The sequence below is a fragment of the Kryptolebias marmoratus genome, linkage group LG3 (assembly GCF_001649575.2).
Source record: "Kryptolebias marmoratus isolate JLee-2015 linkage group LG3, ASM164957v2, whole genome shotgun sequence".
Taxonomy (NCBI): domain Eukaryota; kingdom Metazoa; phylum Chordata; class Actinopteri; order Cyprinodontiformes; family Rivulidae; genus Kryptolebias; species Kryptolebias marmoratus.
In genome coordinates this window covers 25,090,564-25,117,707 of record NC_051432.1, presented here as the reverse complement: position 1 = coordinate 25,117,707, position 27,144 = coordinate 25,090,564, and the positions used below count along the sequence as shown (strand labels likewise).

At 42.7% G+C, this 27,144-nt stretch overlaps 5 protein-coding genes across 7 annotated transcripts in view; 4 read left to right on the top strand and 1 right to left on the bottom strand.

Moving 5' to 3' along the window:
• Positions 1–1,041: 1,041 nt before the first annotated feature.
• On the top strand, positions 1,042–11,106 carry LOC108236282 (target of Myb protein 1). 2 transcript variants are annotated; one of them, XM_017416842.3, is made up of 15 exons: positions 1,042–1,237; positions 3,375–3,459; positions 3,850–3,928; positions 4,750–4,899; positions 5,166–5,300; positions 5,382–5,546; positions 6,681–6,797; positions 8,994–9,127; positions 9,213–9,255; positions 9,356–9,461; positions 9,679–9,745; positions 10,231–10,306; positions 10,416–10,475; positions 10,561–10,600; positions 10,685–11,106. In XM_017416842.3, exons 1-15 carry the CDS (start codon positions 1,165–1,167, stop codon positions 10,828–10,830), a joined length of 1,476 nt encoding a protein of 491 aa, XP_017272331.1. In that variant the 5' UTR covers positions 1,042–1,164; the 3' UTR covers positions 10,831–11,106. The 2 variants fall into 2 exon arrangements, with proteins under 2 accessions (XP_017272331.1, XP_017272330.1); XM_017416841.3 differs by having other exon boundaries at positions 1,043–1,237; positions 10,558–10,600.
• Positions 11,107–11,737: 631 nt separating this feature from the next.
• On the top strand, positions 11,738–12,580 carry LOC108236330 (noggin-2-like). The gene has a single exon (XM_017416905.3). The coding sequence runs from the start codon at positions 11,763–11,765 to the stop codon at positions 12,552–12,554; it is 792 nt and encodes a 263-aa protein (XP_017272394.2). The 5' UTR covers positions 11,738–11,762; the 3' UTR covers positions 12,555–12,580.
• A 1,123-nt stretch (positions 12,581–13,703) lies between these two features.
• Positions 13,704–18,457, top strand: get3 (guided entry of tail-anchored proteins factor 3, ATPase). Its single transcript, XM_017416850.3, has 7 exons — positions 13,704–13,887; positions 15,347–15,494; positions 15,788–15,936; positions 16,028–16,178; positions 16,292–16,399; positions 16,586–16,783; positions 17,219–18,457. The coding sequence occupies exons 1-7, from the start codon at positions 13,745–13,747 to the stop codon at positions 17,345–17,347; spliced, it is 1,026 nt and encodes a 341-aa protein (XP_017272339.3). The 5' UTR covers positions 13,704–13,744; the 3' UTR covers positions 17,348–18,457.
• Positions 18,458–18,612: 155 nt separating this feature from the next.
• On the top strand, positions 18,613–24,974 carry LOC108236337 (bestrophin-2). 2 transcript variants are annotated; one of them, XM_017416914.3, is made up of 9 exons: positions 18,613–19,552; positions 19,625–19,785; positions 19,875–19,969; positions 20,994–21,227; positions 21,698–22,008; positions 22,903–23,055; positions 23,136–23,216; positions 23,384–23,538; positions 23,805–24,974. In XM_017416914.3, the coding sequence occupies exons 2-9, from the start codon at positions 19,634–19,636 to the stop codon at positions 24,622–24,624; spliced, it is 2,001 nt and encodes a 666-aa protein (XP_017272403.1). In that variant the 5' UTR covers positions 18,613–19,552; positions 19,625–19,633; the 3' UTR covers positions 24,625–24,974. The 2 variants fall into 2 exon arrangements, with proteins under 2 accessions (XP_017272403.1, XP_037830860.1); XM_037974932.1 differs by lacking the exon at positions 18,613–19,552 and having other exon boundaries at positions 19,634–19,785; positions 21,698–21,852; positions 21,931–22,008.
• Positions 24,975–25,847: 873 nt separating this feature from the next.
• LOC112450541 (protein Hook homolog 3-like) overlaps positions 25,848–27,144 on the bottom strand; it is a 3,038-nt gene continuing 1,741 nt past the window's right edge. Inside the window, exons 2-3 of the mRNA XM_025006102.2 lie at positions 26,699–26,779; positions 25,848–26,174 (exon numbers count right to left, since the gene is read on the bottom strand). Coding sequence (XP_024861870.1) covers positions 26,022–26,174; positions 26,699–26,779 — 234 coding nt within the window. The 3' untranslated portion in view covers positions 25,848–26,021. The remainder of the gene's footprint in view (positions 26,175–26,698; positions 26,780–27,144) is intronic.

Genomic DNA, 27,144 nt, shown 5'->3' with positions numbered 1-27,144 from the left:
AGTCGATGCAAGTGAGAACTGCATGAGAAAATGTGTTATTTTCACTAAGCTGCTGCAGGTTTGGAGCTGGGATCACGAGCCACGAGGACTTATACAGTCTTTAGTTAAATGAATATAACCGGGTAATTGAAAACCTGCCGTAGATTTTGTGTGAAACCTCGTGAAGCAAAGAGAAAAGGTTAGTGCCTGGTTTCCAGCGTGGTGAAACTGGTCGTGGCGGTTTTACCTTCACGTCCTTGGGTAAACTGAGCTGTGGGACGAGACGACGCTTGAACACTTGTGTCCAAAGCAAATCCATAAAGTTCTGAACGTGCATGGAAATGCAACAATAAATGGAAAAAAACAAACAAAACACTAGTCCTTTGCCAAGCTCCGTTAAATAGAGATGAAGCTCCTTCTGCTGAGCTGGTGCTGGGGATGACTCTCAGCTACTACCACTCAACATTTAGCTCAGTGTCTGTAAACCTGACTGAATTTACTGTCCAAAGCCAAGGTCGTTCGGCTGTGGTAGCTTATTGAGATATTTTGCTAACAGACAAACAGCGTTGAGGCCGTTAGCTTCAGGATTTTTTTCAATGCGTGGCCCTCATGGTTATATGTTGGGAAATGCTCTTAGCTACTACCAGGACAGGGTTTAGCTCCGCACCTGTGAAACTGACTGAGTTAAGAGGCATTTTTATGATTCTGCGAAGGCGGCCATGTTGAACTGGACTGACTTTGAAAGGTAACCAGCTGCAGATCTGCATCCAGTGATTATTTACTGAGAGAGAGAGAGATATGAGATATGAGATGAGAGATATGAGATATTGAGATATGAGATATTTTGCTAACAAATGAACACAAGCAAGGGCAAAAAAAACCCACCAAAACATTATGACCATTCTCCTAAAACTGTCTCAGTCAGCAAAACAAACCAATAAATGACACTTTACGCAGTTAATCAAAACTTTTATTTAAATTATAGTTAGTGCCAGTTTAATAAGAGGTTGTGGGGGAAATAAAACAGTGTGTGTGTGTGTGTGTGGTCACGTGACCTGTCTCGGTGCTGCCTCCTGACAACACAGCAGCTCTGAAAGCAAAAGGAAACACGGCGGTCAGGAGTGTTGTTGCACCTTCAGAGTTATTTAAATCATTTAAAACACACACACACACATTTATCTGAGAATGTTTTCGCTCGGGGACACGATGGAGTTCCTCCTCGGAAGTCCCTTCTCGACGCCCGTCGGACAGAGAATCGGTAAGTCGGGTTTTGAACTTTTCACATCTGCTCTTTGTCGTTTTTTCTGATTTACACTATCGCCCCCGGACATTTCTAAGGCTTTAAGCCACGCCGCTGATTACCTACAACATCCCGACGACGCATTTTGTGCGCCTTTTTTCCCATCCGAGATAAACTTCTAGTCTTTAAAAAGAGAGAAAAATAAGTTTAAGGAAGCGACGACACCGCGCGGGGCGGGGCTAGTTTTGTAGTCCCTTCTGTGATTAGCTACTGTAAGGTGAGTGGCAGCGCTTGTGGCGAATCACGGAGCAGCTCGATGTTTTCGCCTACTTCCTCAGTGACTAAAATGTTTTCATCCTGACAGTTTCAGATCTTCTGCAGTAATATAACACAAATGACGCAACGTGCTGTTTTGGCTTTGCACGGCTTTGAAAACACCAGAATTTCCCCTCCCTCCACTTCTTTTTTTTGTCAAGTCCCAAAAGTCCCCCCCTCCAAGGCCCTTTACATTCATTGATGCCTGGAAATGAATCAGGGCAGTCATGAGTGGAGATCACACACCCATCTCAGCCCTTCCTTCCTCTTATTTCACCCACTCACTTTCTGGCACATAGATGCTGATTCTGACAACAGAAGCAGCTGACGGTCACATGAAGAGGAGGGAGAGCCGGAGGGAGGAGGAAGGAGTAAATGGGATTGGGAAAGGCAAGGTTGAGGGTTTGATGGAAAGGAATGAGATTTAGAGACTTATTCTGAGCTGCTGAAGGGTGGTGTGCAAAAAGCTGGCCAGGATTGCCAAATAGTTGGAGGGAAAAGCTCTTAAAGGCTCAAAAGTTTTCTCAAAAGTTTGTTACTTTTAACAATGAATTTTTCTCCTTTGACGAGCTGAAACTCATCAAGAAAAGTTATTTTTTATGCACTTTTCTCTGTAAAATTTTCAGACTAAGCTTAATGAATAAACATAATGGATTTAAGGACCTTCTAGTTCTTAATATTAAGAAAATAAGTTAATCTTGAGTCCCTGAAAATGTTAATTAATCTTAACTTAAATGCAACAGCCTCTCCAACCCCTGGCTCGACTTAAACAAAACTGAGATAACAATTTGTATGAATAATTATTTGTAAAGCCCAATATTATAATTTACAGTCCTTCTAATGTCTGATTTAAAGATGACGTTAATCACTTTTTGCCTTAAACCTACAGCGTTATTATTTATCTTGCACGTTTATTGTCATTTAATGTTATTAGACTTGTACTATAAACCAAAAAATCAAGTTTTTTTTTACTAAATCCAGTTTATCCTGTTCCTTAGTTGTCCAGGTGTGCTCTGACTGGGAAATGAGTTATCTATTCTTAATCTTAATTTCTTTTTTAAATAACAACAGAAATATAAGTTTCACAAACCTGATACTCTGTTGTTATGTAAAAGCAAAAATGTTTATTCAAAATCTGCACATTAATAACTTAAGGTAGTTTTACCAACTTCCTGAAATAAGTCGTCTCATTTGTTCGTGCTGCAAACTCAAGTTTTTTATGTTGAAGATGTATTTTTTTTTTAAAGCTTTCCTCTCTAACCCTGTGAATGTTTCTTAGCTGTCCTTTGTGCAAACCCAACAGATATCAGATTCACAGACAACAAAAACCTTCCTCCGCTTTTCAGAAAAGAGCATAAAAAGCGTAACATGAGGTTCCATCTTAAGTGCTGCGTTCAAAGTCCTGCAGACTTTAAATGGGTCGACTCGGAGTTAAGGTTAGGGTCGAGGCCCTGATGGGACAGACTGAAAAAAGTATCCAAAATCTTTGAAAGATCTCCAGAGAGCGTGAAGAACAGTCGATCAGACCACTTTAAAAGATTATCCTATATGCAGGTTTTTTACTGTTAGCCTATTAGGCTCAAACACCCTGCAACAGAAAAGCTCAGAGTGGAGACAAGTGTCTGATAGGGATTTTTATATTAAATTTAAATTATATATATTTTAAAATCAGTCAGTATCAGAGATCTTTGTTCCTGTAATCCTGGTGAGCGTTAATCAAAGTGTGTCACATGTTTCAGCAGGACCGCAGAAAGTTGTTTCAGCTTGTGGAAAAAGGTGTGTGTGTGTGTGTGTTCCAGTATTTACACTGATGTGTTAATTTTGTCCTTTCTGCGGACAGAGCGAGCCACCGGCGGCTCTCTGGAGTCGGAGGACTGGGCGCTCAACTTGGAGATCTGTGACATCATCAACGAGACGGACGAAGGGTGAGGAAGACGTCGCTGAGTTTTAATTCCCAGCTGACACACTGAACTGGAAACAGACATTTCTTTCTGTAGCTTTTTTTTTAACTATCTGCACAAATCAGGTTAATAATTATTGCAGAAAAGTGCAGATTTTATTTTTTTTTACAGCATAACCTCTTTAAAAGCTCTGATGTTTCTCTGTGCAGCTGGTTGGGTTTAAATAACCTACTTTAATTAAAAAACAACTTTTTATAGAGCACTGTTTTTTTTTTTTAAAAACTGTAAGTCTGAATGTGGCTACAGAAGTTAGGTATATTTTCAACGTACACAAAACTCGATAAACGTAAAAACTTCACAGCTTTTTTTTTTTGTTTTTTTGCTTTCTGTTTGCTTGCTTTTGTTTTCCTTCAGGCCCAGAGACGCAGTTAAAGCCATCAAGAAGAGAATAGTTGGAAACAAGAACTTCAGGGAGATCATGCTGGCTCTCACTGTGAGTAACAGCTGGAGGGTTTATTTGTTTTGTGGTTGGATGGGGGGGATTGTGGCGTGTGAGGGAGTCGTTTTGACGAAACAGAATTATCCGTGTCCTGGTTTGCTGCTGACCCCGAGGAGATGACCTGCATGTTTACTTAGCTAGCTGTTCATTAAACAGTCCAACTTTCACCGAGCGTCATGGTGCCGTTCGAGGAAAAGGACTAAAGTTCCTTTAAAGCAGTGGTGTTCAATCCTGGTCCTCGAGGGCCACTATCCTGCACGTTTTAGTCGTTTCTCTGCTCTTCAGTGGGTCTTCAAGTTCTGCAGAAGCCTGTTAATCACTCAGTCATTTGAATCAGGTGTGTGGCAGCAGAGAAACGTCTAAAACCTGCAGGATAGTGGCCCTCCAGGACCAGAATTGGACACCACTGCTTTAAAGGATGCATATCACCCGCCGCCTTTCATGCAGAGAAGTGGAGTTGTAGCCATTTTCATCAGACCTTGAAAATAACATTAAGCACAATATTGGATATGTATGACTTTCAACTACTACCTCATACAATTTTAGCTCAATATCTGTAAAACTGACTGAATTTCAGCCATTTTTGTGTTTTCTTTTATAAGGTCAGTTGGCGCCCATCTTGATTTGGTTTGGCTCTAAAAGTTAAGCAGCTGTAGATCCACATCTAATCATTTATTTCCTGAAAGTTTAATAAAAATTTGTCCAGTGGTTCTTGAGTTATTTACAGACCGACGCGAGCAAACACATAATCGCCAGCCTTTCAGCAGACGATGATGATGCAGCCGGATTCATAGCCTCGTTTTTTGCCCTCGCAGGTTCTTGAGACCTGCGTCAAGAACTGCGGCCATCGTTTCCACGTTCTGGTGGCCACGCAGGAGTTCGTCGAAGGGGTTTTGGTTCGGTCCATCCTGCCCAAATTCAATCCTCCCACGGTGCTCCACGACCGTGTCCTCAGCCTCATACAGGTGAGGTGTCACAGATAAGGTTTCCACTTGGGTCTCAGTTAAAGGTTATTGTCGTTATCAAATCACTTTCCTCTCACTGAGGCAGTGAGAGGTAACAAATCGGCACATTTATAATCATTACCGACGTCTTAATGATCCTCTGAAAGTCTGCAGAAGTCCTCTACTCCAGCTTAATTAACTATACTTGTTTTTGTCTCTTGAAATGTGTTTTTAAAGACAGATTTAGAAACAATTTTCTTCATAATAATCCTTATTTTTATCCGTAGTCGTGGGCTGATGCATTTCGCAGCACTCCGTCCTTATCGGGGGTGGTATACGTCTATGACGACCTGAGGAGGCGAGGTCTGGAGTTTCCCATGACAGACCTGGACGCCCTGTCCCCCATCCACACTCCGAACAGGGTGAGGCCTGCTTGTATTTACACCTACGACACGCAGTCAGGGTTTTAGCTCATGTGCTCCCTGTTTGACAAATCCCTGCAGAGTATCCCAGAAAACGGGAGCCCTGAGGTGACCTCCACCGCTGCTCCCACGCATGAGGCACAACCGCAAGCTCCTGCCAGCGCCTCCGCAGCCAGACCCCCCAGTCAGGATAACTCTGCTCCAGTCCAGCCCAGTGACGGGGCGCGCCGTCTGTCTCCAGAACAGGTACCACAACCTAAACCTTCCTTTTCAAATAATTATTCTGTGCAAAGCTCACCGATTGATTCGGTCAGAAAGTCTTAAACAGAAATTTAAAAAGAGCCTCATATCTTCTGGAAAAACAGGAAAACTAATAATCTCAAGTACAAAACTAGAGAAACTGAATTTTCTACGAAAGCCCAGCCTGAGAAGCTAAAAGTGAGTCGTAAAAGCTAAAAAAAAGCCCAACTCGAGCTAAGATTGAAAAGTAACAGAAGGCTAGCTAGAAGGTAAAAGTAGCAAAATGCTAGCTAAAAGTATCAAAAGACTGGCTAAAAGCTGAATATGACAAAAGGTGATCTACATGCTACATGTAGCAAAGGTTAGCTGAAAGCTAAGAGTAGCAAAAGGCTAACTAAAAGCTAAACTTAGCCGAAAAGTAGCTGAAAGTAGCCAAAGGCAAACAGCTAGTTCTAAGTAGAATAGTAGCATAAAAAGACCAAAATAAGGCTGAAACAGATTTAAAAGAGAACAACGTTTTTAAAGGAACTGAAGAGATCTCTGTGTACTTTTATTTGGAAAAATATTTATAAGTTAAAGTAAATTGTTTTGAAAAGTATAAACGTCCCAGCAGCCGTCTGCGGGATGAGGCAGATGTTTTAATACATAAATGCAGCGAGTCGGGTGAATGCCGAGTCAGCGTTCATACAAATATTTCTTTCTTCTTTGGTTACTTTTGAACCAAACAAAACCTTGACTTTTATTGTCCCGAGAATCTGTAAGGAGAAAAGAAATCCTGCTGGGCTTTTGTGTTTCAGTTCTTTCACGGTGGAGTTAAAACCCACGCAGAATAATCAGATTAGTCAGATTAAGCAGATTAGTCTGTTGATGCATGAAAAGACCATTTTTACTCACATTTATGCTCTTCTTTGGAATAAACTCCTCCACTCTAAGAAAATAACAGAACCCAAAGTAAAAATGGACTTCGGTGTTAACTTGTTGCTTGTTTTAAATCAACCAAACCAATAAACAGCTTTAAACCTGCTCAGATTTTTTATTTTTATTCAGGCTATATGTTGAACACTGCATCGTTTTGCACACTGCAGCCAGGATGACTCGGTCCGTTTTTTAAAATGTTTGTCTCTTTTGGTTAAATTTCAGGAGCAGAAGCTGCGCAGGGAGCTGGAGCTGGTGAAGGGAAACGTCACGGTGATGTCTCAGATGCTGAATGAACTTGTTCCCGGACAGAGCAAGCCGGATGACGCCGAGCTGCTTCAGGTGCGAGACTTCTGCAGGCGACGCTGCCGTCTGCTGAATACAGGCTGCAGTTCTCTACGGTTCCTGTGCACAAGTTATTTCAGAGTCCAGAGTCTCTGTTAATAATCAGTCAGCTGCAGGAATCAAACAGCTTGTAGGTAAAGTCAAATAAATGGTTTATGTCATAGAACTTTACAGTTTATCTGAGAAATTTGGAAGTTATTTCAAAATAGAAACATTTTTATGCTTCATTTAACTACTGAATTTAGTTCCTCTTATTTTTTTTAGCTTGAATTGCAGGAAATGTTGCCAGTTTTAAATTGCTGCTTAAAATAGTTTTGTTTAGTTTAGTTTTTTATTCGCTTCTCCTTCAGCATGGCAGCTTTCCCACAATGACGGGGATTCTCCGATGTGGCTGTCCTGTGATTGGCTGGTTCCTGATCCTGGTCCTGGAGGGCTGTCCTGCATGTTTTCATCATTTCTCTGCTCCTCAGCAGGTCTTCAAGTCCTGCAGAAGCCTGTTAATCATTCAGTCATTCATATCAGGTGTGGCAAAGCAGGATGGTGGCTCTCCAGAACCAGGATCAGGATCCACTGGGCTAGATGGTCTAACTGAGTGGCTGTAGGTTGATTAGTTTTACAGTGTAGCTGCATGGTGGTTGATTATCTGGTCTAACTGTGTGGTTGTTGGTTATATGGTGTTGCTGTATTGTGGCTGGTTAAGCGTACAAGTGCAAGTCAGCCATTTAAACCCAGGGTTTATTGACTTCACCTTTCCTCTCATCTACGCCCCACCCTTCAGCCGCCGCGTCGCCTCTGCGTTCCCATGTGTGGTGCGAATGAAACCAGATGAAAAAGCCCTCGAAGGTCTGTTCTCCTCCTTCCCGGAGCTCCCTGGTTGCTGTGATCCTCAGAGAGCTCTGAGAACTGTTTGGTCTGAAGGCTGTGAACTGTGTCCGTGCTTCAGACCAAACACTCAGCCCGACTGCAGCCGCCTCCTGTAGCAGAAGAACGAACATCACCCCACTCTATAAAACTAATCCGAAACAAATTAAGGACCGTCACAAAAAGCCCAAGGCATTTGGACACGAATCCCACAGATGTTGGTCTGATAGAGGATCTATGATCTGTCATTTAGAAACAATACTGTTGAAAACAAACAGATATATATTTCATTTTGCAGTTACTGAGTTATCCTTATGCTGCATTAATTAAAAATAATGAACCATTCAACGCTGGGAGTTTTAATCTTTCCCGTGCTTTAGAAATGTTTTTAGATGCATCTTTTGTTGTGAACAAATCCTCCATGTCATAGAAGATGCAGAGGCATTAGTTTCTAATTGTTCAGTCATCCTGCACTTGCTGCGTAACGAGTGCCGTCATGTCTTATGTAAGGTCCTTTTTACGCTCAGTTTGGAGCTCCGTCCTGCAGGAACGATCTTGTTGTCTTCATGTGATTATTCCTGGTCCTCTCTCACTAGTAGGTGATCAGAGAAGCTTTCATACCGACATTTAATGAGACTAAAAACAGGAGAAACAATCCTCCCAGAATTAACAAAAACAGTGGAAAGTGGTGAGTTGGACCATGCAGTAAAAAAAGAGGCTTTAGTTTAGTTTCATTTAGTCATTCCAATAAAAATACACAGATATGAAAGGAGAAAATGGGAATCTCATAAAACGAAACGAAACAAGTCGATGATGGAATAACTCTGATATCATAATTAAATACTTTCAGTTTGTAGCTTTAACTGACTAGAAAAATTAGCATTTTCTGCAAATATGACGTGTGAATGTTGAACGACTGCTGAAATTTGTTGAAAACGTTTAAACTGAATTAAGCTAAAACGAGCAGAAGAGAATTAAATTGATGAAAACTGAAATACTAGACTGTTCAGAACATTAGCTAAAATACAAAATTAGCAAACTAGTAGCTAGAAGGAAAAAAAATAACAAAACAGTAGCTAAAAGCTACATTTTTTAAAACTGTAGCTAAACGACTCAGTAGCTCAAAGCTAAATGTAGCATCAGAAGACAAATAAGAAAAAAATGTTTTGAAGAAACTCAATGAGAGCTCAACGTGTTTCAATGGGGGAAATCTTTGTTAATAAAGGTAAATATTTAGAAACATGTAAACGGTACAGAAACCCAAAGCATTCACACAGTTCCTGTCTCTTTTGTCCCGTTTTGTCTTGTTTTTGTCTTGTTTTGTCCTAGCAGCAGCTGTTTTCTGTGTGTAAGAACATGCAGACCCGCGTGGTGGAGCTCATCCCACAGCTGCTGGATGAAGGATTCATGGAAGAGCTGCTCATGGTCAACGATGACCTCAACAACGTCTTCATCCGCTACGAGAGGTGGGCTGCAGCCGTTTGGCTGCAATTTTCAGACGTCAGGTGCAAAATAATTCTGCTTAACAGCGTTACCACAACTCTGTTTTAGGTTTGACAGGCTGAACAAGGCTCAAAGTACAAACACCCAACAGGTAAGAAAAGATATTTGTTTGAAAACTTTAAAGCAGAACGGTTCTAAAGGTGTTTCTGGACCATTTATCGTACAAACATAAGTTCCTTCATTCGTTGCAGAGCTCTGCGATGAGCCCCGAGGCTTCGACCAACAAACAGCCGGCCGTCATTACAACAACCAGCCAATCAACAGTCAGCACCAATCAACAGCCGGCAGCCAATCACAGTGAGCAAACTTTGTTTAACTTTAGCTGCTTTTACAAAACAGAATCTGGAGCCTTTCTCCTTTGTCACGTGTGCAGAGTGGGATGAATAAAACATCTAAACAAACGTCGTGTCGGCGGATGTGAAGNGGGGGGTGGGGGTGGGGGGGGGGGGGAACGGCGTTTGGACTAAATGCTCGACTGCAGCTGTTTACAAAATCTGAAACTTCTGTTTTGCAGAGGAAGAGGAGGAGTTTGACATGTTTGCTCAAACCAGAGGCAGCTCCTTGGCGGAGCAGAGAAAAGGGTGAGACTAAAAGAGCCGGGAAGCACAAACATCCCTGCATTCGTCAGAAGTTGTTAGGTTTTATGTATCTGCAGAGCATGACAGCTCAGGGATTTCATGTCAGATACAAGAAAACTTATGAACATCTTCGATTACGTTTGGCTTCATAAGAATTGGGCCATTTTTCCATTTGAAATGTAGAAAACAGGTTATTTTTACAGCCTAAAATAAATTTCATGAAAAACACAAAGGTTTTTATTATGAATGAGAACTTTATTGGCATGTTTACATCATGGCACAAGCTTATAACAGTTTACAGGAAGTAATGCATTTCAGCCATCACCTTGCATAAAACGTTTTAAACACAGATGTTGCGTTAGTACTCTGAGTGTGTAATGGGAATTACTTTCAGCCACTGACACATGCAGTTTTGCTAACAGAGTTTGTTCCAGTAGTTAATGTGTGTGTGTGTGTGTGTGTGTGTGTGTGTGTGTGTGTGTGTGTAGTGTCAGGTATGAGGACCCTGGAGCCGTGGAAGGCCTGGCAGGAGCTCTGGACTCGAGGCTGCAGGTCACTGGAGGGGTGTGTACTCCCCAGTAACACACACCAGGATTTAGTTTGATAAATACGATGCAAAGAAATAAGTCTTGGAGTCATTCTGTTCGCTTTTTTGGATTGTTTTTCTTATTAGATGCCTCCAGCAAACAACTCCCTGCAGAATGATATTGACAAATGGTTAACCAGTGACGTGGTAAGACACAGCATGAGCGCTACACGCCACGTCGCAGCGTAATCACAGTGCGGCTGATATTTACGGTTTGTGTCTCTAAAAGCAGGAAGAGCAGTCGTCAGTCTGTGAAGGCATCACCAGTGAAGGTTTGTTTCTTTTCTTCTGTTCGGCCGACAACATGTTCCTCCTCCCGCCTGAGGACGGATCTATAACCAACGTGTCTCCCTCAGAGTTTGACAAGTTCCTGGAGGAGCGGGCGAAGACGGCGGACCACGGTGACCAGACGATCCGCAGCGTGCTGCCCTCCACGCCCAGACCTCCGCCGCAACCCACCCAGCAGCAGGACTCGTCACATGACCAACTCTTCGCTCTTTGAGCCTGAAAATAAACCAAAGGAAAATCAACATATTTCAAAATGAATGCACACAAACAATGCACTCATGTTTTTCACAAAGTTCGTATTTCTTTCAAATCTGCTGTTCAGTGTCTTTATGTACATACAAACAAGCTGTGTGTGATTGTATTTAAGATTTATAATAATATTAATAATATGAACAAATAATGATGTTTAAAATGTATTTGCTATCATGCCACGATGTGCCCTTGATTCTGTGAAAATGAAAATAAATGGGGCGCTGTTCCCCGAAACAGGCTGCAGCTCTCATGTTTGAAAATGTTTTTCTGCTTCGACAAAAAGACAAAAATACAAAAATACAAAACAAGTTGTGCAGAATAAAAGATTTTCCATCTTTTGTAAGAATTTCTTGAAGTAAAAGCCTAACAGTTTTAAACTGAGGAACAGAGTTTTAGCTTCATTTTTCAAATCTTGTAAATGTTGTGCTCTGTTTCTGAGATCTGTCAGCGCTCAGAGTATGTGTTAGGGATGACTCTCAGCTACTACCACATCAAATTTTAGCTCAATAGCTGTAAATTTGAATAGGTTATGGTTGCTTAGCTGCTGGGGCCATCTTGACTGAACTGTAGATGAGCATCCAATGAAAGTTTCATTAAAGTTTGTCCAGCGGTTGGTGAGATATTTTGCTAACACGAGAGTCCCTGTCGCCTTTGATGGCGAGTGGTAACAACCCACAGAAAAGTAGTTGTGTTTCTTTGAGTTAGTCTAAACATCAGAGCCTTGAAGTGGACTGGGAACCTCCACTCCAGCGATGCTCAACAACAAGCTGTTTGTGTGATAAGACTCGAAACCAAGGATGTCTGCTTGGAGCTCACATTGTCCCTGGAGAACCCATCAGGTGAAAACAGAGACAGTAAAGCTTCGTTTGTCTGTGCCGCCCTCCTTCACTGAAGATGTTTTATTTGGGTACCTGGATTTCTGTGACTCTGATCATTTCTGTCCAAAATCAGCTTCCAAACAGGACCAAAGTCCAGGAGGAGGACGTGGATTTGGATTCAGCGTTTTTTCAGCTGAGGGCCCGTCTGCCGTCCCACTCTCAGCCAATTCGTCCTTACACCCTTCTGACTAATGCTGATGATTACCCCTCCATGCCCAAAGCCAGACACCGCCACCCGTCTCGTCTCCTGCGCCTCCTGGGATCCTCCTTTGATCCGTTCTGGATGTCCGTACATCAGCCCCTGCAGGAAGAAGACACTCAGTTCACCTTCAGAAAAGAAAAGCTTCATTCTTCTCTGGAGCTGACAGAAGCTACATCAACCCATCGACAGAAGCTGGAGAAGGAGGCCGCAGAGCTGGACTTTGGCTCTCTCTCTCCAGACGTAGCCCAGTCGGTCAGAGGCTGGTTGGTGAGCTCAGCAGAATGTGAGTTACTCCACCGGTGGGTGGATCTGGGGCCGACTTTCTGGCCCCGCTGGCTGCGGCAGACTGACTGTGAAGGACCAGACGGGGGGCGAAGCTGCTCCTTCCCCAGAGGGATGAAGTGTGTGAGAGCTCAGACTGCCCACATAAAGATCCTGGCCTGGCACTGCGTGGAAGTCGGAGCTGAACGAGACGCTTCCGGGAGGGTTAAAGGGGAAAAGCCCGGCCGCAGCACTGAGACAGAGACAAGGGAGGCCATGAAAAGGTGTTTATGGAGACAAGTGCCTTATCCTGTGGTCACCTCATGTATGTGCTCCTGTAAATAAAGGTTTTCTGTCTCTAATTTGTTGTTAGGGTTTTTTAATTAAATCGATTGAAACCTACTCAGCACCTCAAAGCTGAATGTAATAAGTAGGTTTGAAGTCTCCTGTTGGGAAAAACCAGAGACCACAGGCCCAACGCAAATCTTCCAGATTTATAACTCATAAATTGTTTCATTAAGGCATTATTAACCTGTATATTATTAATAAACTGTTATTTGGGTTCTCCTTGTGTGTCTAGTGCAACATTAAAAATTATACATCCCTTATAAATCAGGTTTAGAGTGTTTTGTTTTTTTTTAACTGCAGGCTCAGACCTTTGGACTTAATAGTGTATAGTTTGTTTTTCAGCAAGGTGTATTTAGTCAAAGATTAAATGAAATGTAAGATAAATACAAATGACTCTACAATAAAGTCCTGCAGTCAAAACTAAGTTATTATTTTTTTTTAATTAGATGTGGCAGACCGCTGGGAAAATAGAAGCAGAAGAAGTTTTGTTTTGTTTTTTGGTCTGGGGTGATGCTGTCAGGAACTCGAGCCCCACATTTCACCAGAGGGACCCCCGAGCTTTACTATGATGTAAGGAGTTTAACATCCGGACAGCAGGAGGTGGCCGGTGCCGGTTAGACAGCGAGAGGTGGTGTATCTCAGGTAGTCCGCTTCAAAACTGCTCAATCAGTCACCAGACTTTGGGTTTTAATTTCCACCTGGAGCTAAACTAACCACATCCATCAATCCTTCTTGTCCTTCGGGAAGCTGAAGAACGACTCAGCTGTTGGAGTTTTGGGTCAGTTAACACAATTAACTGCAACGCACTGAACCATTTCACCCTCACACAATCAATATTTGCTATTCACTGCCTTGTTGGATTTCCTGTTTGGCTCTCGATACGTCACACTTCCGAGTGATCACAGCAAATCCTGAAGAAATCCTAGTAATTTTTCCCTTATTTTCTTATTAATTTTAAATTAGTGTACATTTTTTAAAAACGCAAGACCCTGGAAAATAACTTAATGACTTTCTTTTGATTTATGTTAGCTTCAAAAAACTTTATTTCGGCTTTAAATTAGAAAGGGCTATTTTTCTTTTCCTATGTTCTGTTCACACAACCGTCCAGGAGGTGGCGGTGACGCACCATGAAGCTGGCTGACCGAAGAAGAAGAAGAAGAAGAAGGAAAAACCAGAAGAAGACGACGATGGCCTCTGCAATGGACGACGAGTTCGAAGATGCCCCTGATGTGGAGCCGTTAGAGCCGACCCTGAAGAACATCATCCAGCAGAAATCACTGAAATGGATTTTCGTCGGTGGAAAAGGCGGTGTCGGTAAAACCACGTGCAGGTAGATTAACGGGAAACAGCGTCGGTTTGAGCTAGCTTAGCTACCCCCGAGGCTAAGCTAGCTGCTTGACACAAGTTGACGTGGACCTTAAACGGTTTACAAACGACGCCGATTTTCGCTGTGATGACAGTTTACGGCTTCAAAACACAGTTCCTTCATTTTGTGACGACCCTAAAAAGGCGCCATCTTGGAGAGTTTGCCTGGTTGCTAACGTTTTTTAGCACAGTCAGCAGCTAAAGTTAGCCAGCTCTGTTGACACATGATGGATTTATGAGTTTCTCGACCTGTTTGAAACACCTTGCTTGGACCTACATGTGATTCTCCGTTTACTCTGAGAACTATCTACAGTAAATTTGCGTTTTTTAAAAACTAATCGACAACTAATTCCCCCGCCGAGCTTTACGTGACAGGTTGAGTTTAAAGGCACTCAGGAAACCGGCCAAAAAAGTAATAATTAAGGATCATGGGTGCCGACCCTCACGTGCGTTTGTTTACCTACGGAAACAGCCGAAGTGACTGAAATTAAGTCAACAATGGGGACGACCATGGAAGAGCTGTTTGAGCAACTATAAGTCAGACAGTTTTGATGTTTTGATACGTATTTACACTCAGATTTGTGGAGTAATGTGCGCAGATAAAAGCGCTTTGTTTACATTGAGTGTGGACCCGCATTTCAGAATTACAAATTAACATTTCTGCACCGTTTAATATAGTTCAGGATAACTGGTTTATGGTTGGTTTCATAGTTTACCATGTGAAATAAAAATAAATACACGTATAACTATCAGGACATTGTCCCTAGAGTTTTTTTTTTCAGTCAATTTATAGATCTGAGTTAAGTTGCCAAATAAACAAATAAAAATAACATTGTGCTGAAAATGTAGTTGATTGACAAACTGAGTGAAAATGCAGCTAAAGCCCAAACAGAAACTTTGAAAAATCCTAAAAAAGTTTTTTTTTTTTTTTTTTTAAAGTCAAGACTAGTTTAAAAGATCACGATGAAGTCTGACTTCTTGAAAGGAAAACAAAATGAAATGTTGGAATGAACCAAGACTTTTGCACATTTGGGATGTCTCTAAACCCATTCTCTCCTCCTGCTAAACACCGCTTTCTATCTCATTCAGTGACATAAAAATAAATATTTGTGAGGCTTTTTTCTCTTGTAAAGGATGATTAATAAATTGGGACATTATCTTGCCCAATGTGCCTACCTTTTCTTGTAAAAGTTAGAAATTATTTTACTTTTATTTTTGACAGTCTACCTGGAACTACAAATGTCTTTTTAAATATGATGATTTTAGAAGCGTGACATTATTCTACCATCTGTATTACACTTTTAAGAATCACGTGAAAAACGGCGTTAAGCTTTTAAAATTAGTGTCCTGACAGTTTGTTTTGAAAGCATTTCTTCTCTTCTTTTCATTTATTCATTCTTATTGTTTTAACTTTATTTTTTTAGCTGTAGTTTGGCTGTCCAACTGGCTGCTGTCAGGGAGAGCGTCCTCATCATATCCACGGATCCTGCCCATAACATCTCAGATGCTTTTGACCAGAAGTTCTCGAAGGTGCCGACAAAAGTTAAGGGCTACGACAACCTCTTTGCGATGGTAAGTAATACTATGTGGAGAAATCCTTTCAGCATGCAAGAAAAATACTTGCAAAAATATATTTGAAGAGGATTATCTCATATAAAATTAGGATATCTGTTAGAATAAAAGGTTTATTTATCCTGTTTTTTATTTTTTACCATCTTGTCAGGATCATGAGATCACACAGGAGTCTCACAAAGACTGCTGTGTTCAAAAAAAAAAAAAAAACTAAGTTGCTGGAGGGGAAGACAAAAACATCAATAAACCATTTGTGTGATTTGCTCTTCTTTTCTGTGTTTGGGCTCTAACAGGAGATTGACCCAAGCCTGGGTGTAGCGGAGCTGCCTGATGAGTTTTTCGAGGAGGACAACATGCTCAGCATGGGCAAAAAGATGATGCAGGAGGCCATGAGTGCGTTCCCTGGCATCGACGAGGCCATGAGTTATGCAGAAGTCATGAGGTGAGGACGGAAAACGGCGGTCCTGAGAAGCAGCAACACTTTTATTAGGCGTTGATAGTGAGATCTGTATGATTGTCTGCCTGTCCCTCAGGCTAGTGAAAGGGATGAACTTTTCTGTGGTGGTCTTCGACACGGCCCCCACCGGCCACACGCTGCGGCTGCTCAACTTCCCCACCATCGTGGAGCGAGGCCTGGGTCGCCTCATGAAGATCAAGAACCAGATCAGCCCCTTCATCTCTCAGGTGAGGAGGGATCAGCGGGTCTCCTTTTGCTCCAGCAGCATTTACATGTTCTGCACAGAGGCCGATGCTTTAATAACGCCTCACTCTTTGTGGTTTATTTATTTTTCTTTCAGATGTGCAACATGCTCGGTCTGGGAGACATGAACGCAGACCAGCTGGCTTCTAAGCTCGAAGAAACTCTGCCAGTCATTCGCTCAGTTAGTGAGCAATTCAAAGATCCTGTAAGTGTCATTTATAGCTGCTGCATCTTGTTGAAAGCATATTGAAAGTATTATACCCTTCTTTTGTTGGGTTGCTGTTTGACACTTTCTCTGATCAGACTTTTTATTTAAGTTGTTTCAGTTTACTTTGAAAGCTCTCTGTCTGTGTTTTGTGACTGTTTTCCCTTCCCTTCACCTGCTCTCCAGGAACAGACCACCTTCATCTGTGTGTGCATCGCGGAGTTCCTGTCGCTGTACGAGACCGAGCGGCTGATCCAGGAGCTGGCCAAGTGTCGCATCGACACACACAACATCATCGTCAACCAGCTCGTTTTCCCCGATGGAGAGAAACCGTGTAAAATGTGTGAAGCTCGTCACAAAATTCAGTCCAAGTATTTAGATCAGGTACGGCAAATAGCTGCGTTTTTCCACTGATTTTTGAACTTTTTAAATTGGTCTTGTACCACAGTCCTCCAGGGCTTTTGGAGGTTTTTTCTAAACAGTGGCACAGTGGTTAGAGCTAAAGAAGGTCGCAGGATCGCTTCCCGACCCGGAGCCTTTCTGGGTGGAGTTTGCATGTTCTTCCTGTGGGTTTACTCCGGGTTCTCTGATTTCCTCTCACACACCAAAAACATGAATGTTAGGTTCATTGGTAACTCTAAATTGTCTCTAGGTTTGTCTCTGTGTGTCCCTGTGATGGACTTGCGACCTGTCCAGGGTGTCCCCCGCCTCTCTCACAGTGACTGCTGGAGACGGGCACCAGCTCCCTGCGACCTGGAAAGGAGAAGCAGGTAAAGAAAATGAATGGATGAATAAAACATTTCTGTCCTTTTTCTGCAGATGGAAGACCTTTATGAAGATTTCCACATAGTGAAGTTACCTCTGCTGCCCCACGAAGTTCGAGGTGCCGACAAGGTCAACACGTTCTCTAAGCAACTTCTGGAACCCTACAAACCCCCAAACAAGTGAACCCCCCCCACCACCCTGCAGGACCTCCTCTGTATCCCCCCTCCACCCCACCCATATAAACAACACCTCAACAATCTGAACGCTCCTCATCCTCAAACCCTCCAGCAGCATCTTCAACGTGATCCTCTGTCCTCTGAAGAAGACACACGTCCACATTCCTGTGTTGAAGAGGAGCTGATGAGAACACACACACACACACACACACACACACACACACATCTTCTGTATTGAGATGAGACACCATCTCTCTCTCTCACGCCATCCTCTCTCGTCTTCACCTCTCTTCACCTCACTAGTTGTTCTAGTCTTAATGCGTTTAACTTATTCTTAATAAAACCCTCCTCCTGTGCAGTTTACAGCCTCAAATGTGAAATCAAAGTGTGCCGGTGACAGTGCTGTGTACTCCCAGGATGAAGCCGCTCTCGGACGGTTGATGTTGTTTACTCGGTGTGATTTGGTGGCTGTGTCTGTTCTCCTCTTCGAGTTCTTTGACTAATTATAAACTCATGGGGAAGTCCCACCCAAATTTCCTCAGAAATGGGCTTCAACGACAGGGCGACTGGGGGAGGGGATAGAAGATGGACAGTGTTAAATCTTTACAAAGACCCTCCGTATCTCATTAAAGAGAGTCTCAGCGGCGCATGCATCGTTTCATTTAGTCCTGCCGTGGTTGTTCAAACCACTGAACGCTCACCGGGGCTTTGAGAGAACGTGAGGTTCTGTTCAAACATCAGAGGCTTTGTTGAATATTTTGGACCACTTTTGCTTTGTTGGAGACTATACCAGTTTAATTTCAGCTGGAAATATTCCTCATTCCGAAGCCACCGTTGTTTAGGAACACTAATGAAGGGCAGTAATCTCCTCATTTACTTCACTGAAACATGTATGAGTTGTTTTTGGTCTCATTTTGAGCAGCTGATTGTAAACATTCTTACATTTCTTTTGATTGAAAAGTCTACAAATTGCAGGTGGAAGACCAGTTCGAACTTCTTGATGTCAAAACATCATTCCCCTGCTCTGTCACTGAATGCTTCTGAGTCGATCTGTTTTCTATAGATTTTATTTAAATTATATTGCAAGTGTGAATTAAAACAAACTTGCCTCAGCTAACAACTCTGTGTGGTCATTCTTTGGAGGTTTAACTACGGCGTGAGATTTGAAAGACAGCTGGAGTTTGTTGATGTTCAAACTAGCAGAAAAGAACTAAAATTAGCAAAAGAGCAGCTAAAAGCTAAAATTAGTAAAACACTAAAAGTAAATGAGCAAAACCAGAGCTAAAAGAGATGACAGGAAGCAAAACTACAGCCAAAAAACCCCAGAAAACCTACATCTAGCAAAATCGTAGGTGAAACTGAAATAGAATTGTAGTTAAAGGCAAAAAAAAGCAAAAGTTAGGAGGATGACAGCTAAAACTAAAAGGCAAAGCTGTAGCTGAAAGCTAAAACAAACAGAAGTCTGAAACCCGAGTGAAAATAAGTAATATGACAGCACAAATTTTCAAAGCTGTAGCTAAAAGTAGTAAAAGAAAAGCCTGAAATAAAGCAATCAGCTGAGATGGATTTCATTAAACGAGGTTTCTGAAGGAGCTGAATGTGTTTTCAGGGGATTGTTTTTATAAATCCAGGAATTCTAATATAAATCCTGATAGTTCTCACGCAGTTCCAGATCGAGTCGAACATTTTGACTGCAGAAAACCTACAGAAGAAACTATAAACAAACAATTCAAGCCGTCTGCACTAATGTGCTCATGTAAGCTGAACTGATGAGCCTTTAGATTATTTCTGACAGCATGAAGCAAACACGCCTCCTGCTGAGAGGAGCTGCTGTGGAACAACATCTGACGTCCCTTCAATCCCAGCTTCAATCAGTTCTTTTTGTTAAAACTGTCAGAACTTTAAAAAAAAAAGCTGCTTGTCTGTTTTCTGTTTGAGCTGCAACAAGTTTGAATCTCTGTCTCCACGCTCCACTGGCTCCGTGTTTCATAACTCTGCTCTGGAGCTGAGCGGCCCCCGTGCGCTCCTGGGGCCCCGGCGCCGCGGCCTGTCGCTTGCGGTCCATCACCGAGGTCCGCTCTGCCGGTCGGGGGCCGCGTTAATGAGCTCCTCCTCCCCCGGGCGCTCTGATCACAGCTGAGGCCAGAAGATATCGGGGTTGTGAACTCCCTGGAAGCACATCACTGAGAAAAATCTGAAGTCCCCTCAAAAGGTAAGAGCTGAACTTCCTTTTTTCATTGTTCCAACCGATTTGATGGGTTGATAATTTCTTTTTTTTTTGCAGCCGTCACCGATGACTGTCACCTACACGGCCCGAGTAGCCAACGCCCGCTTCTGCGGCTTCTCCAAGCTGCTGCTGGCCTGGAAGGGCAGCATCTACAAAGTGCTGTACAAAGAGTTCCTGGCCTTTTTTGCCATGTATGCGTCGATCAGCATCACTTACAGGTGAGGCGTGCAGCAGCTGGAAACCGTGATCCGTTCTGTGATGCATGAAGTCGTTCAGCAGTTTCTCTCTTTTTTTAAAACCTCTTTAGGTTTTTCCTCTACGATGAGCAGAAAAGATACTTTGAAAAGTTGGCAATTTATTGCAACCATTACGCCAGTCTCATCCCCATGTCCTTTGTCCTGGGTAAGATTCATCATCCTTAATAAGACTGTTCATTTTTTTTGCATTTGGATGTAACGTTAGACGCAGTTTGTAATAATTTAGAGCTCAAAGCTAACTGAAAGAAATGTATAGATTGTTAAAAGTTCTGATGGATCGGATGAATTTGCTCAGGAGCTCGTCGGCTTTTCAATCACAAATCGGCTGAAAACTTACACTTACTTCAGTGTCATTTAATCCTTATTTATGTTTAATCAAGTTCATGTTAGTCAAAAGTTCATTTTAAGTCTGAAAACTGCAGGTTTTTCTGTTGCAAACAGTTTCATGATAGACTCGACACGAATACTGAAAATAAAATAAAATAAAGCTTATTTAATCAGTCTGAGATGAAATAATCATTATTTACTATCATGTAGATGATGTTATTTTAAGTAGAAACTGATCACACAAATAATAAAACTTTAGGATGTTGGAGCTGACTGATGGGAGTTCTGTGACCCAAACGGATTTACAGATATCAGCACCCCTGATGAAGATATAACATTTGTTTTTTTAATATCCAATAACCCCAACTCATCTTTTTTAGTTTAAATTTGAATGTAAATAAATGTGTATTCAACAATCCTTCGAAGAACGTCTACACTTATAAATAACATAAAAGATTATTCTCACTCCAAAAAGCTACATCTCGGCCACAGTGAGCTGGTTGTAGCTGCATCTTTATTTTCCCTCCTGGTAACTGATGAACTGTGTGCACGTTTGACTGACAGCTGAGTTTTAATAAGTGTTCATTATCGGTTGGTTAAAATCGCTCGACTGATTAATCGGTTTATCTCTACTTTCATTAGTGCATTTTAGAACAGTTGGAGGGGGAATTTTGGTTTGTTTTCATTCTTTCTGTTAATTTTTTTCTCATTTTTTTAATTTACAGTTTGGTCAAACTGTAACAAAGTGCTGATTCTGAGGAGGAAATTAATTTTTTTGCAGATTTTATTGAACTGGAGACACTGTGACTGTAAGAAGGTTTTAAAAGTCCTGCTGTCTGCAGGTTTCTACGTGACCCTGGTGGTGAACCGCTGGTGGAGTCAGTACACCAGCATCCCGCTGCCTGACCAGCTCATGTGCGTCCTGTCGGGGGGCCTCCAGGGGCCCGACGAGCGGGGACGCCTGCTGAGGCGCACCATGATGCGCTACGCCAGCCTGTCGGCCCTGCTCATCCTGCGCTCGGTCAGCACGGCCGTCTTCAAGCGCTTCCCCACCATGGACCACGTGGTGGAGGCGGGTGAGGGATGCAGCTCCCGTCTGATTCACACAGCTAAGAAACCGTCCAAGTTTCAAAGGTTTCCATTAACAGCAAGTAGCATATTTAAGACTTTTATCTCAGGCTGTAGTGAAAGTTCAGAAAGTTATAACTGGATTTTTATCTACAACTGAATGACTTTTGGAGTCAACGGCCACCACCTTTAAAAAAGCCCATAAATGACTTTAACTCGGCCAACTTTACAGCCACTGAGCTGCAGTTTGCTGTGGTAGTAGCTGAGCATCACATTATTTTATCCTCTCAGTAATAAAAATAAGAAAGGGTTTCATGTTGCAGCTGCTGGTGCACATTTACAACCAGATTTCACAGATTTTAGCAGCGAGGGGACAGTTTTCTTCTTCTGCTGCTGCTGTGGGACAAATCTTGCATAAGATGCCAATTAATCCGAAGCTTTTTTTTTTTAATATTTTTTTGTTCTCTCGTTTGTCCAGGATTCATGACGAGAGAAGAACGAAAGAAGTTCGAGGGCCTCCACTCCCCTTACAACAAATACTGGATCCCCTGCGTTTGGTTCACCAACCTGGCTGCTGCGGCTCGCTGCGAGGGAAGAATCAAGGATGATCAAACGCTCAAACTGCTGCTGGAGGTGCACACACACACACACATACCTGCAGACTGTGTGCAGCTGATTCAGACTCGTCTCTGTGTTTGTGTGTGTGAACAGGAGCTGAATGCGTTCAGGGGGAAGTGCAGCATGCTGTTTCATTACGACATGATCAGCGTGCCCCTCGTCTACACTCAGGCACGTTCAGACGTTCACGTGACTACAGGAGCCCAACTGCATCACACACACATTCTGTTAAATTTACATTACTGTGTATTTTATTCTGTTTGTGTTTTATACTGAAGTATTTGGAGATTCTGAACGGATTTAGTTTCGTCTGAAACACTAAACCTGCAGGTGATGGAGAAGTGAATACTGACAGTGACGAAGGAGGATATTTTAAGCTTTTTTATTATTATTTTACCTTTTCCTAAAGCCACCATGTGTAAACGGTCTTAAAGTCTTAATTTTTTGGATTTAGTTGTCAAAATCACCACAAAATATTTGTTTTAAAACGACCTCCTGGCTGCTTTGATATGTCTCAGACAAGAAATGAGAAGCTATTTTGTGCGCCACCATTTTGGTCTAATCAGACATTTATGAGCCTTTTTATAAGATGTTGCATCTGCTGAGGAAGACTTGATGCATTTTTCACCTTCTTTTTCAAATATCAGATACTTTCACAACAGATTTCTATAAATTTCCTTCTAGTTTGGTTTCACTATTTAATCTAGTTCAGGATAACCTTTTTTATGTTTGATTTCATACTTTGCAGTGAGTACCTTTTAACAGCTTTTTGAACTCATTTATTATAAGCAGGACTTCCTGTCACTGCACTACCACCAACAGCCACCAGAGGGGGTCCCAACAAAACAAATTAACTAAAAACCCTCACCTAGAAGGAAGATAAATGTCTTAATGTAGCAATAACAACTGGAATAATGTATCATCATGAAAATTAATTTTTATTCCATCTGCAGGTAAAACTTGTGTCTAATTAGATCAACACTAATCCAAACCAGGTTCTGTTAAATGTCAGAAAAAAGTCTAATTGTGACGATCCAAAGGTTTTGAATGACGTCTGTCCCTCAGGTGGTGACTTTGGCGGTGTACAGTTTTTTCCTGGTGTGTCTGATCGGTCGTCAGTTCCTGGACCCGGGTCAGGGTTACCCGGGTCACGACCTGGACCTGTACGTTCCCATCTTCACCCTGCTGCAGTTCTTCTTTTACGCAGGATGGCTGAAGGTCAGATTTGGGGCTCCCAGCATGTCTGTTTCCTGCTTCTGACGGGAACCGAGCGCTCAGATGTGTGTTTCGTCCTGAAGGTTGCGGAGCAGCTGATCAACCCGTTTGGAGAAGATGATGACGACTTTGAGACAAACTGGCTGATTGACAGAAACTTCCAGGTGTTTCACTGCTGGATCTTTTCTGTTTATTTCACTTTGAGTTTTCATTTTATCTTTACCTCCAGATTTGAACACAATCCACTTTAAAGTGCATTCCTTCTGCCTTCTTATGCATCTTTACCCTAACTTACCTTATCCGTGTGCGTCCGTTCTCATTCTGTTCACAGGTATCTATGATGGCAGTGGATGAGATGTATGGAGACGTGCCGATGATGGAGAGAGACCGTTACTGGAACGACTCTAATCCTCGGCCCCCCTACACGGCAGCCACGCTCTTCGTCCTCCGGAAACCCTCCTTCCAGGGCTCCACCTTTGACATGGCGTGAGTTTCTGACTTTTACTCTTTTAGCTTCTGTTCTGCTTGTTTAAACTCTTAAAATCAACAAATCTCATCCAGATCATTCAGCTTTCAGCACTCACTCTGCGTTCTTGCAGAACGTGCAGTTTCTCTCGTTCTGTTCTACATTTGTTGCTGTTCACAGCAACATAATGTTGAAGTTTGAGAAAACGTCTCTCCCCAGATAAATTAGAAAAATGCTGCATATTCATGCTCAGTGAAACTGAACTATATTTGTTTTCTGTTGGCAGGATCCCAAAGGAGGAGATGCACTTCCAGCCTTTAGAGGACATCGCTGAGAACATGGAGGAACCGGGAACTCGCCACCCCAACATGGCTCTGTTCAACCGCCTCCTCAACGCCGCGCCGTCCCCAACTGGCTTCATGGGGGGGGCTCTCCGCCGCGCCTCGGCTCAGATCCAGAGGCTGCGCCCCTCCCCCAGCTTTGACCCATGCAGCAGCGATGAGGAGGAGGAGGAGGAGGAGGAGCAGGAGGAGGAGGAGGAGAAAAGCTGTAAGATAGGTAAAGGGGGGTCTCTGCCATCAGGGCTGGGCCAGGACACCCAGAGCACCGTGTGTAGCTTCAGGGAGGAGAAGAGCACCAGAACGCCTCTGCTGGATATTCGTTTTGGGGAGGAGGAGCTGGGGAGGCAGCGAGGCGTCTCTCCGGCCAATGAGACGAAGGAGGCGAGCAAAGGGGAAGAGAGGAGCAGCGAGGAGGAGCAGATGAACAGAGAAGAAGGAGCAGCAGAGAGAGGGGAGACCTCTGCAGCTCCAGTGTCACTGCCTCCTCCTCCTCCTCCTCCTCCTCGAGCCTCCAGAGAGATGGCAGCTCGACCCGCCTCCTCCCTCCACCCATCTGCCTCCCTGTTTCACCCGGTGGCCTCCTGCAGCCTGGAGCAGCTCAGCTCGCAGCCGGCCGGCGCTCACCGCAGGCTCCTCAAACCGCCGTACGGTGGAGCCAAGAAATCCCTCCTCGCCGTGCCGCCTCACATCGAGCCACAGCGTTTCCGCAGCGTAAGCATGGGGTCAGAGGTCACAGGGTCCTGTGATGCTGCCATGAATTTTTGACTGAATGGAACTCAAAGTTTTATTTCAGTGAAATGAGTCACTGAAACGGGACGCTTGTTGTTGCACTCGACTGCACCTTCAGGACCATAAAAAACCTCTTTTTATCGTCACACATTTTATTTTATTTTGTACCTTTTAATCGTCAAACACGACTTAAAGATTCTGTAACTTTTAAAGATCGAGAGGAAGGACAAAAATATAAAATCTGTTGACTTTGCGGGAGCTACTAGTAGCAAGAATAACCCTGCTGAAGTTAGCTGAAGAAGCTGAAACTGAGTGTTTCAAGTTGAAACAAGCGAAACAGAAGCTAAGAGGAGCAGAACAGGAGCTAAAAGAACCAAAACGGGAGCTAAAAAAGAGCAGAACGATAGCTTAGAGCTAAAAGGAACAGAAAGATAGCTAAACTGATAAATTAGCAACACGGTAGTTTTAATGAAACACGAGCAAAACCAAAGTTAAAAGCTAAAACTGTAGCTACAAACTGAAAAAAGGTTAGTCAGTAGCTAAAAGCTAAAACTATTAGCATAACTGTAGCTAAAACGTGAAATTAGAAAAACAGTATCTAAAAGCTGAAGTTACCAAAGCTGCAGTTAAAATGAGCAAAATAGTAGCTAAAACATAAATGAAGCAGAAAACACAAACTGGATCAGATTTTGAGCAGAAAAAAGTGACATTTAGGAGATTTCTATGTATTTCAGTGGGGATGTTTTAAAAAAAAGTTAAATATTTTGAAAAGTATAAAAGCCAAAAGTCAGAGGAAACTTTCTACAAGAGCTGAACATTCTAATATTAAAATATATCTCAGTGGGTAAAATATGCAGAAGGAGTTAGATTGCAGGGAGACAATAAAGAAATAAATACTCTTAAGATATTCTACAACCTGACAGACATTTTCTGTTGATTTTTTCAGTTTGTGTTTAAAGGATACAGCAGCAGGAAGTCAGACAGTTATAACTACAGGAGGGTCCATGGTGTTTTTATTTACATGTGCTGAATCTGAACAGATCATCATTTACTCACCACTCAATTGTTTTTTTTATTCTTAGTTGTAAAAGTCTGTTCTAAGTTCATATCACTCGTTTAACATTCACCGAAGACTGGACAACAGTGTTTCATTTTCCAAACAAATCTGTAAATATTTCTGATTCGTTAGTTTGTATATCTTCATCTTTGTGAATACAATGAATACAATAATATATATTTAAATGAGTATTTATTTTTTATTATTTCTGACTATCTCTCCTGCACAAAGCTGCTGTAATCTGTTATTAACAGGAAGCCCAGAGACAGCAGGACTGTCTTTGTGTCCATCAGTGCCAACGCAGACCAGCAGGGGGCGCCAGCAGCCAACAATAAACAGGTCGCTGTCAGTTCCTGCAGAACTGACATCAGGCTCCTCAATCCTGACTTCCATTCTGTTCCCTGCAGGACTCCTCACTGGACTCCTGCAGGGTGGAGCGCCTCCTCCTGTCCCGGGTCAGCTGCCTCTGCTCGGCCAGGAAGGACCGAGGAGGCCCCGGAGCTGCAGGGGCCCCAGACGGGCCGCGCTGCTGGAAGAAGCAACCGAAACCACGCAGAGATTAAGAGCTTCTCCTGCTAACATAAGACAGGGTTTTCATCACGTCTGATTCTTTCCCTGGAGCTATCATTTGTATACGTAAACAACAACAACAGAACTATAAGATTTTAAATAAACATAAGGGGATGTGAGCGACGCCTTCCAGTCCGGTCACTGTGGGAGGCGGTGGGAGGCTCACTGTAGCAGGTGAGAAAACTGGGGGTACGAAAAGTTACCAGAACCGTCTTAGAGTGAGAAACGTGATGGTTTGATTTCTAATGTTTACACACAAAGACATAAATCAGTCAAACTCAGGCTGACCTCTTAACACCAAAGCTTGAAACGATCAACTTATGACTAAGACTGATATTATTTTATCTAAGCAACCACACATTTGATTCATCGACACAAGGCAGCCGAGCACATGGTCTTCCACTCCTACAGGCCGTTTCACATGCTTCTTAGAAATATTTCCTTCTCACGGTTTGTGTGTAATTTTTTTGTGTCTTTGCTCACCATGTGTTTCCAGGCAGTCAGGATCAGTTTCTCCTCCTGCTCTGGCCTCCATTTTGTTTTTACGCCCTGACAGTCGTCTGCCTGCAGAGTTTTAAACACTCATTTTGTCCAATCAAAACTAGAGGAATTTTTCTGCTAAAAATGAAGGCAGAGGGCTGAAGGCCTCTGCTGGAAGAAGCTGAAAATAAGTAATTAAACAAAAGCACACGAGCTAAAAGGCTAAAAATGTAAAAACAATTGCTAAAAGTTGAAAACAAAATGCTACAGCTAGCAAAACACTAGCTAAAGTAACTAAACACAAGCTAAAAGTAACAGAAGGCTAAAAGTAGCAGAACAGTAGCTAAAAATTAGAAGTAGGAAAATGCTAGCTACAAGCCAAAGTAGCTGCACCTGAACTCACCTCTGAATCAGCTGCACCTGAACTCACCTCTGAAGCAGCTGCACCT

What these genes read in the sequence shown, in the direction of transcription:
- get3 (XM_017416850.3), top strand. Translation starts at nt 13,745, where the DNA reads ATGGCCTCTGCAATGGACGACGAGTTCGAAGATGCCCCTGATGTGGAG. An exon ending in GTCGGTAAAACCACGTGCAG is followed by an intron (nt 13,888 to 15,346) that starts GTAGATTAACGG and finishes TTATTTTTTTAG; the next exon opens with CTGTAGTTTGGCTGTCCAAC. An exon ending in AGTTATGCAGAAGTCATGAG is followed by an intron (nt 15,937 to 16,027) that starts GTGAGGACGGAA and finishes CCTGTCCCTCAG; the next exon opens with GCTAGTGAAAGGGATGAACT.
- LOC108236330 (XM_017416905.3), top strand. Translation starts at nt 11,763, where the DNA reads ATGTTTTATTTGGGTACCTGGATTTCTGTGACTCTGATCATTTCTGTC.
- LOC108236282 (XM_017416841.3), top strand. Translation starts at nt 1,165, where the DNA reads ATGTTTTCGCTCGGGGACACGATGGAGTTCCTCCTCGGAAGTCCCTTC. An exon ending in CCATCCACACTCCGAACAGG is followed by an intron (nt 5,301 to 5,381) that starts GTGAGGCCTGCT and finishes AAATCCCTGCAG; the next exon opens with AGTATCCCAGAAAACGGGAG. An exon ending in GCCGTCTGTCTCCAGAACAG is followed by an intron (nt 5,547 to 6,680) that starts GTACCACAACCT and finishes GTTAAATTTCAG; the next exon opens with GAGCAGAAGCTGCGCAGGGA.
- LOC108236337 (XM_017416914.3), top strand. Translation starts at nt 19,634, where the DNA reads ATGACTGTCACCTACACGGCCCGAGTAGCCAACGCCCGCTTCTGCGGC. An exon ending in TCGATCAGCATCACTTACAG is followed by an intron (nt 19,786 to 19,874) that starts GTGAGGCGTGCA and finishes AAACCTCTTTAG; the next exon opens with GTTTTTCCTCTACGATGAGC. An exon ending in TTTACGCAGGATGGCTGAAG is followed by an intron (nt 23,056 to 23,135) that starts GTCAGATTTGGG and finishes TTCGTCCTGAAG; the next exon opens with GTTGCGGAGCAGCTGATCAA.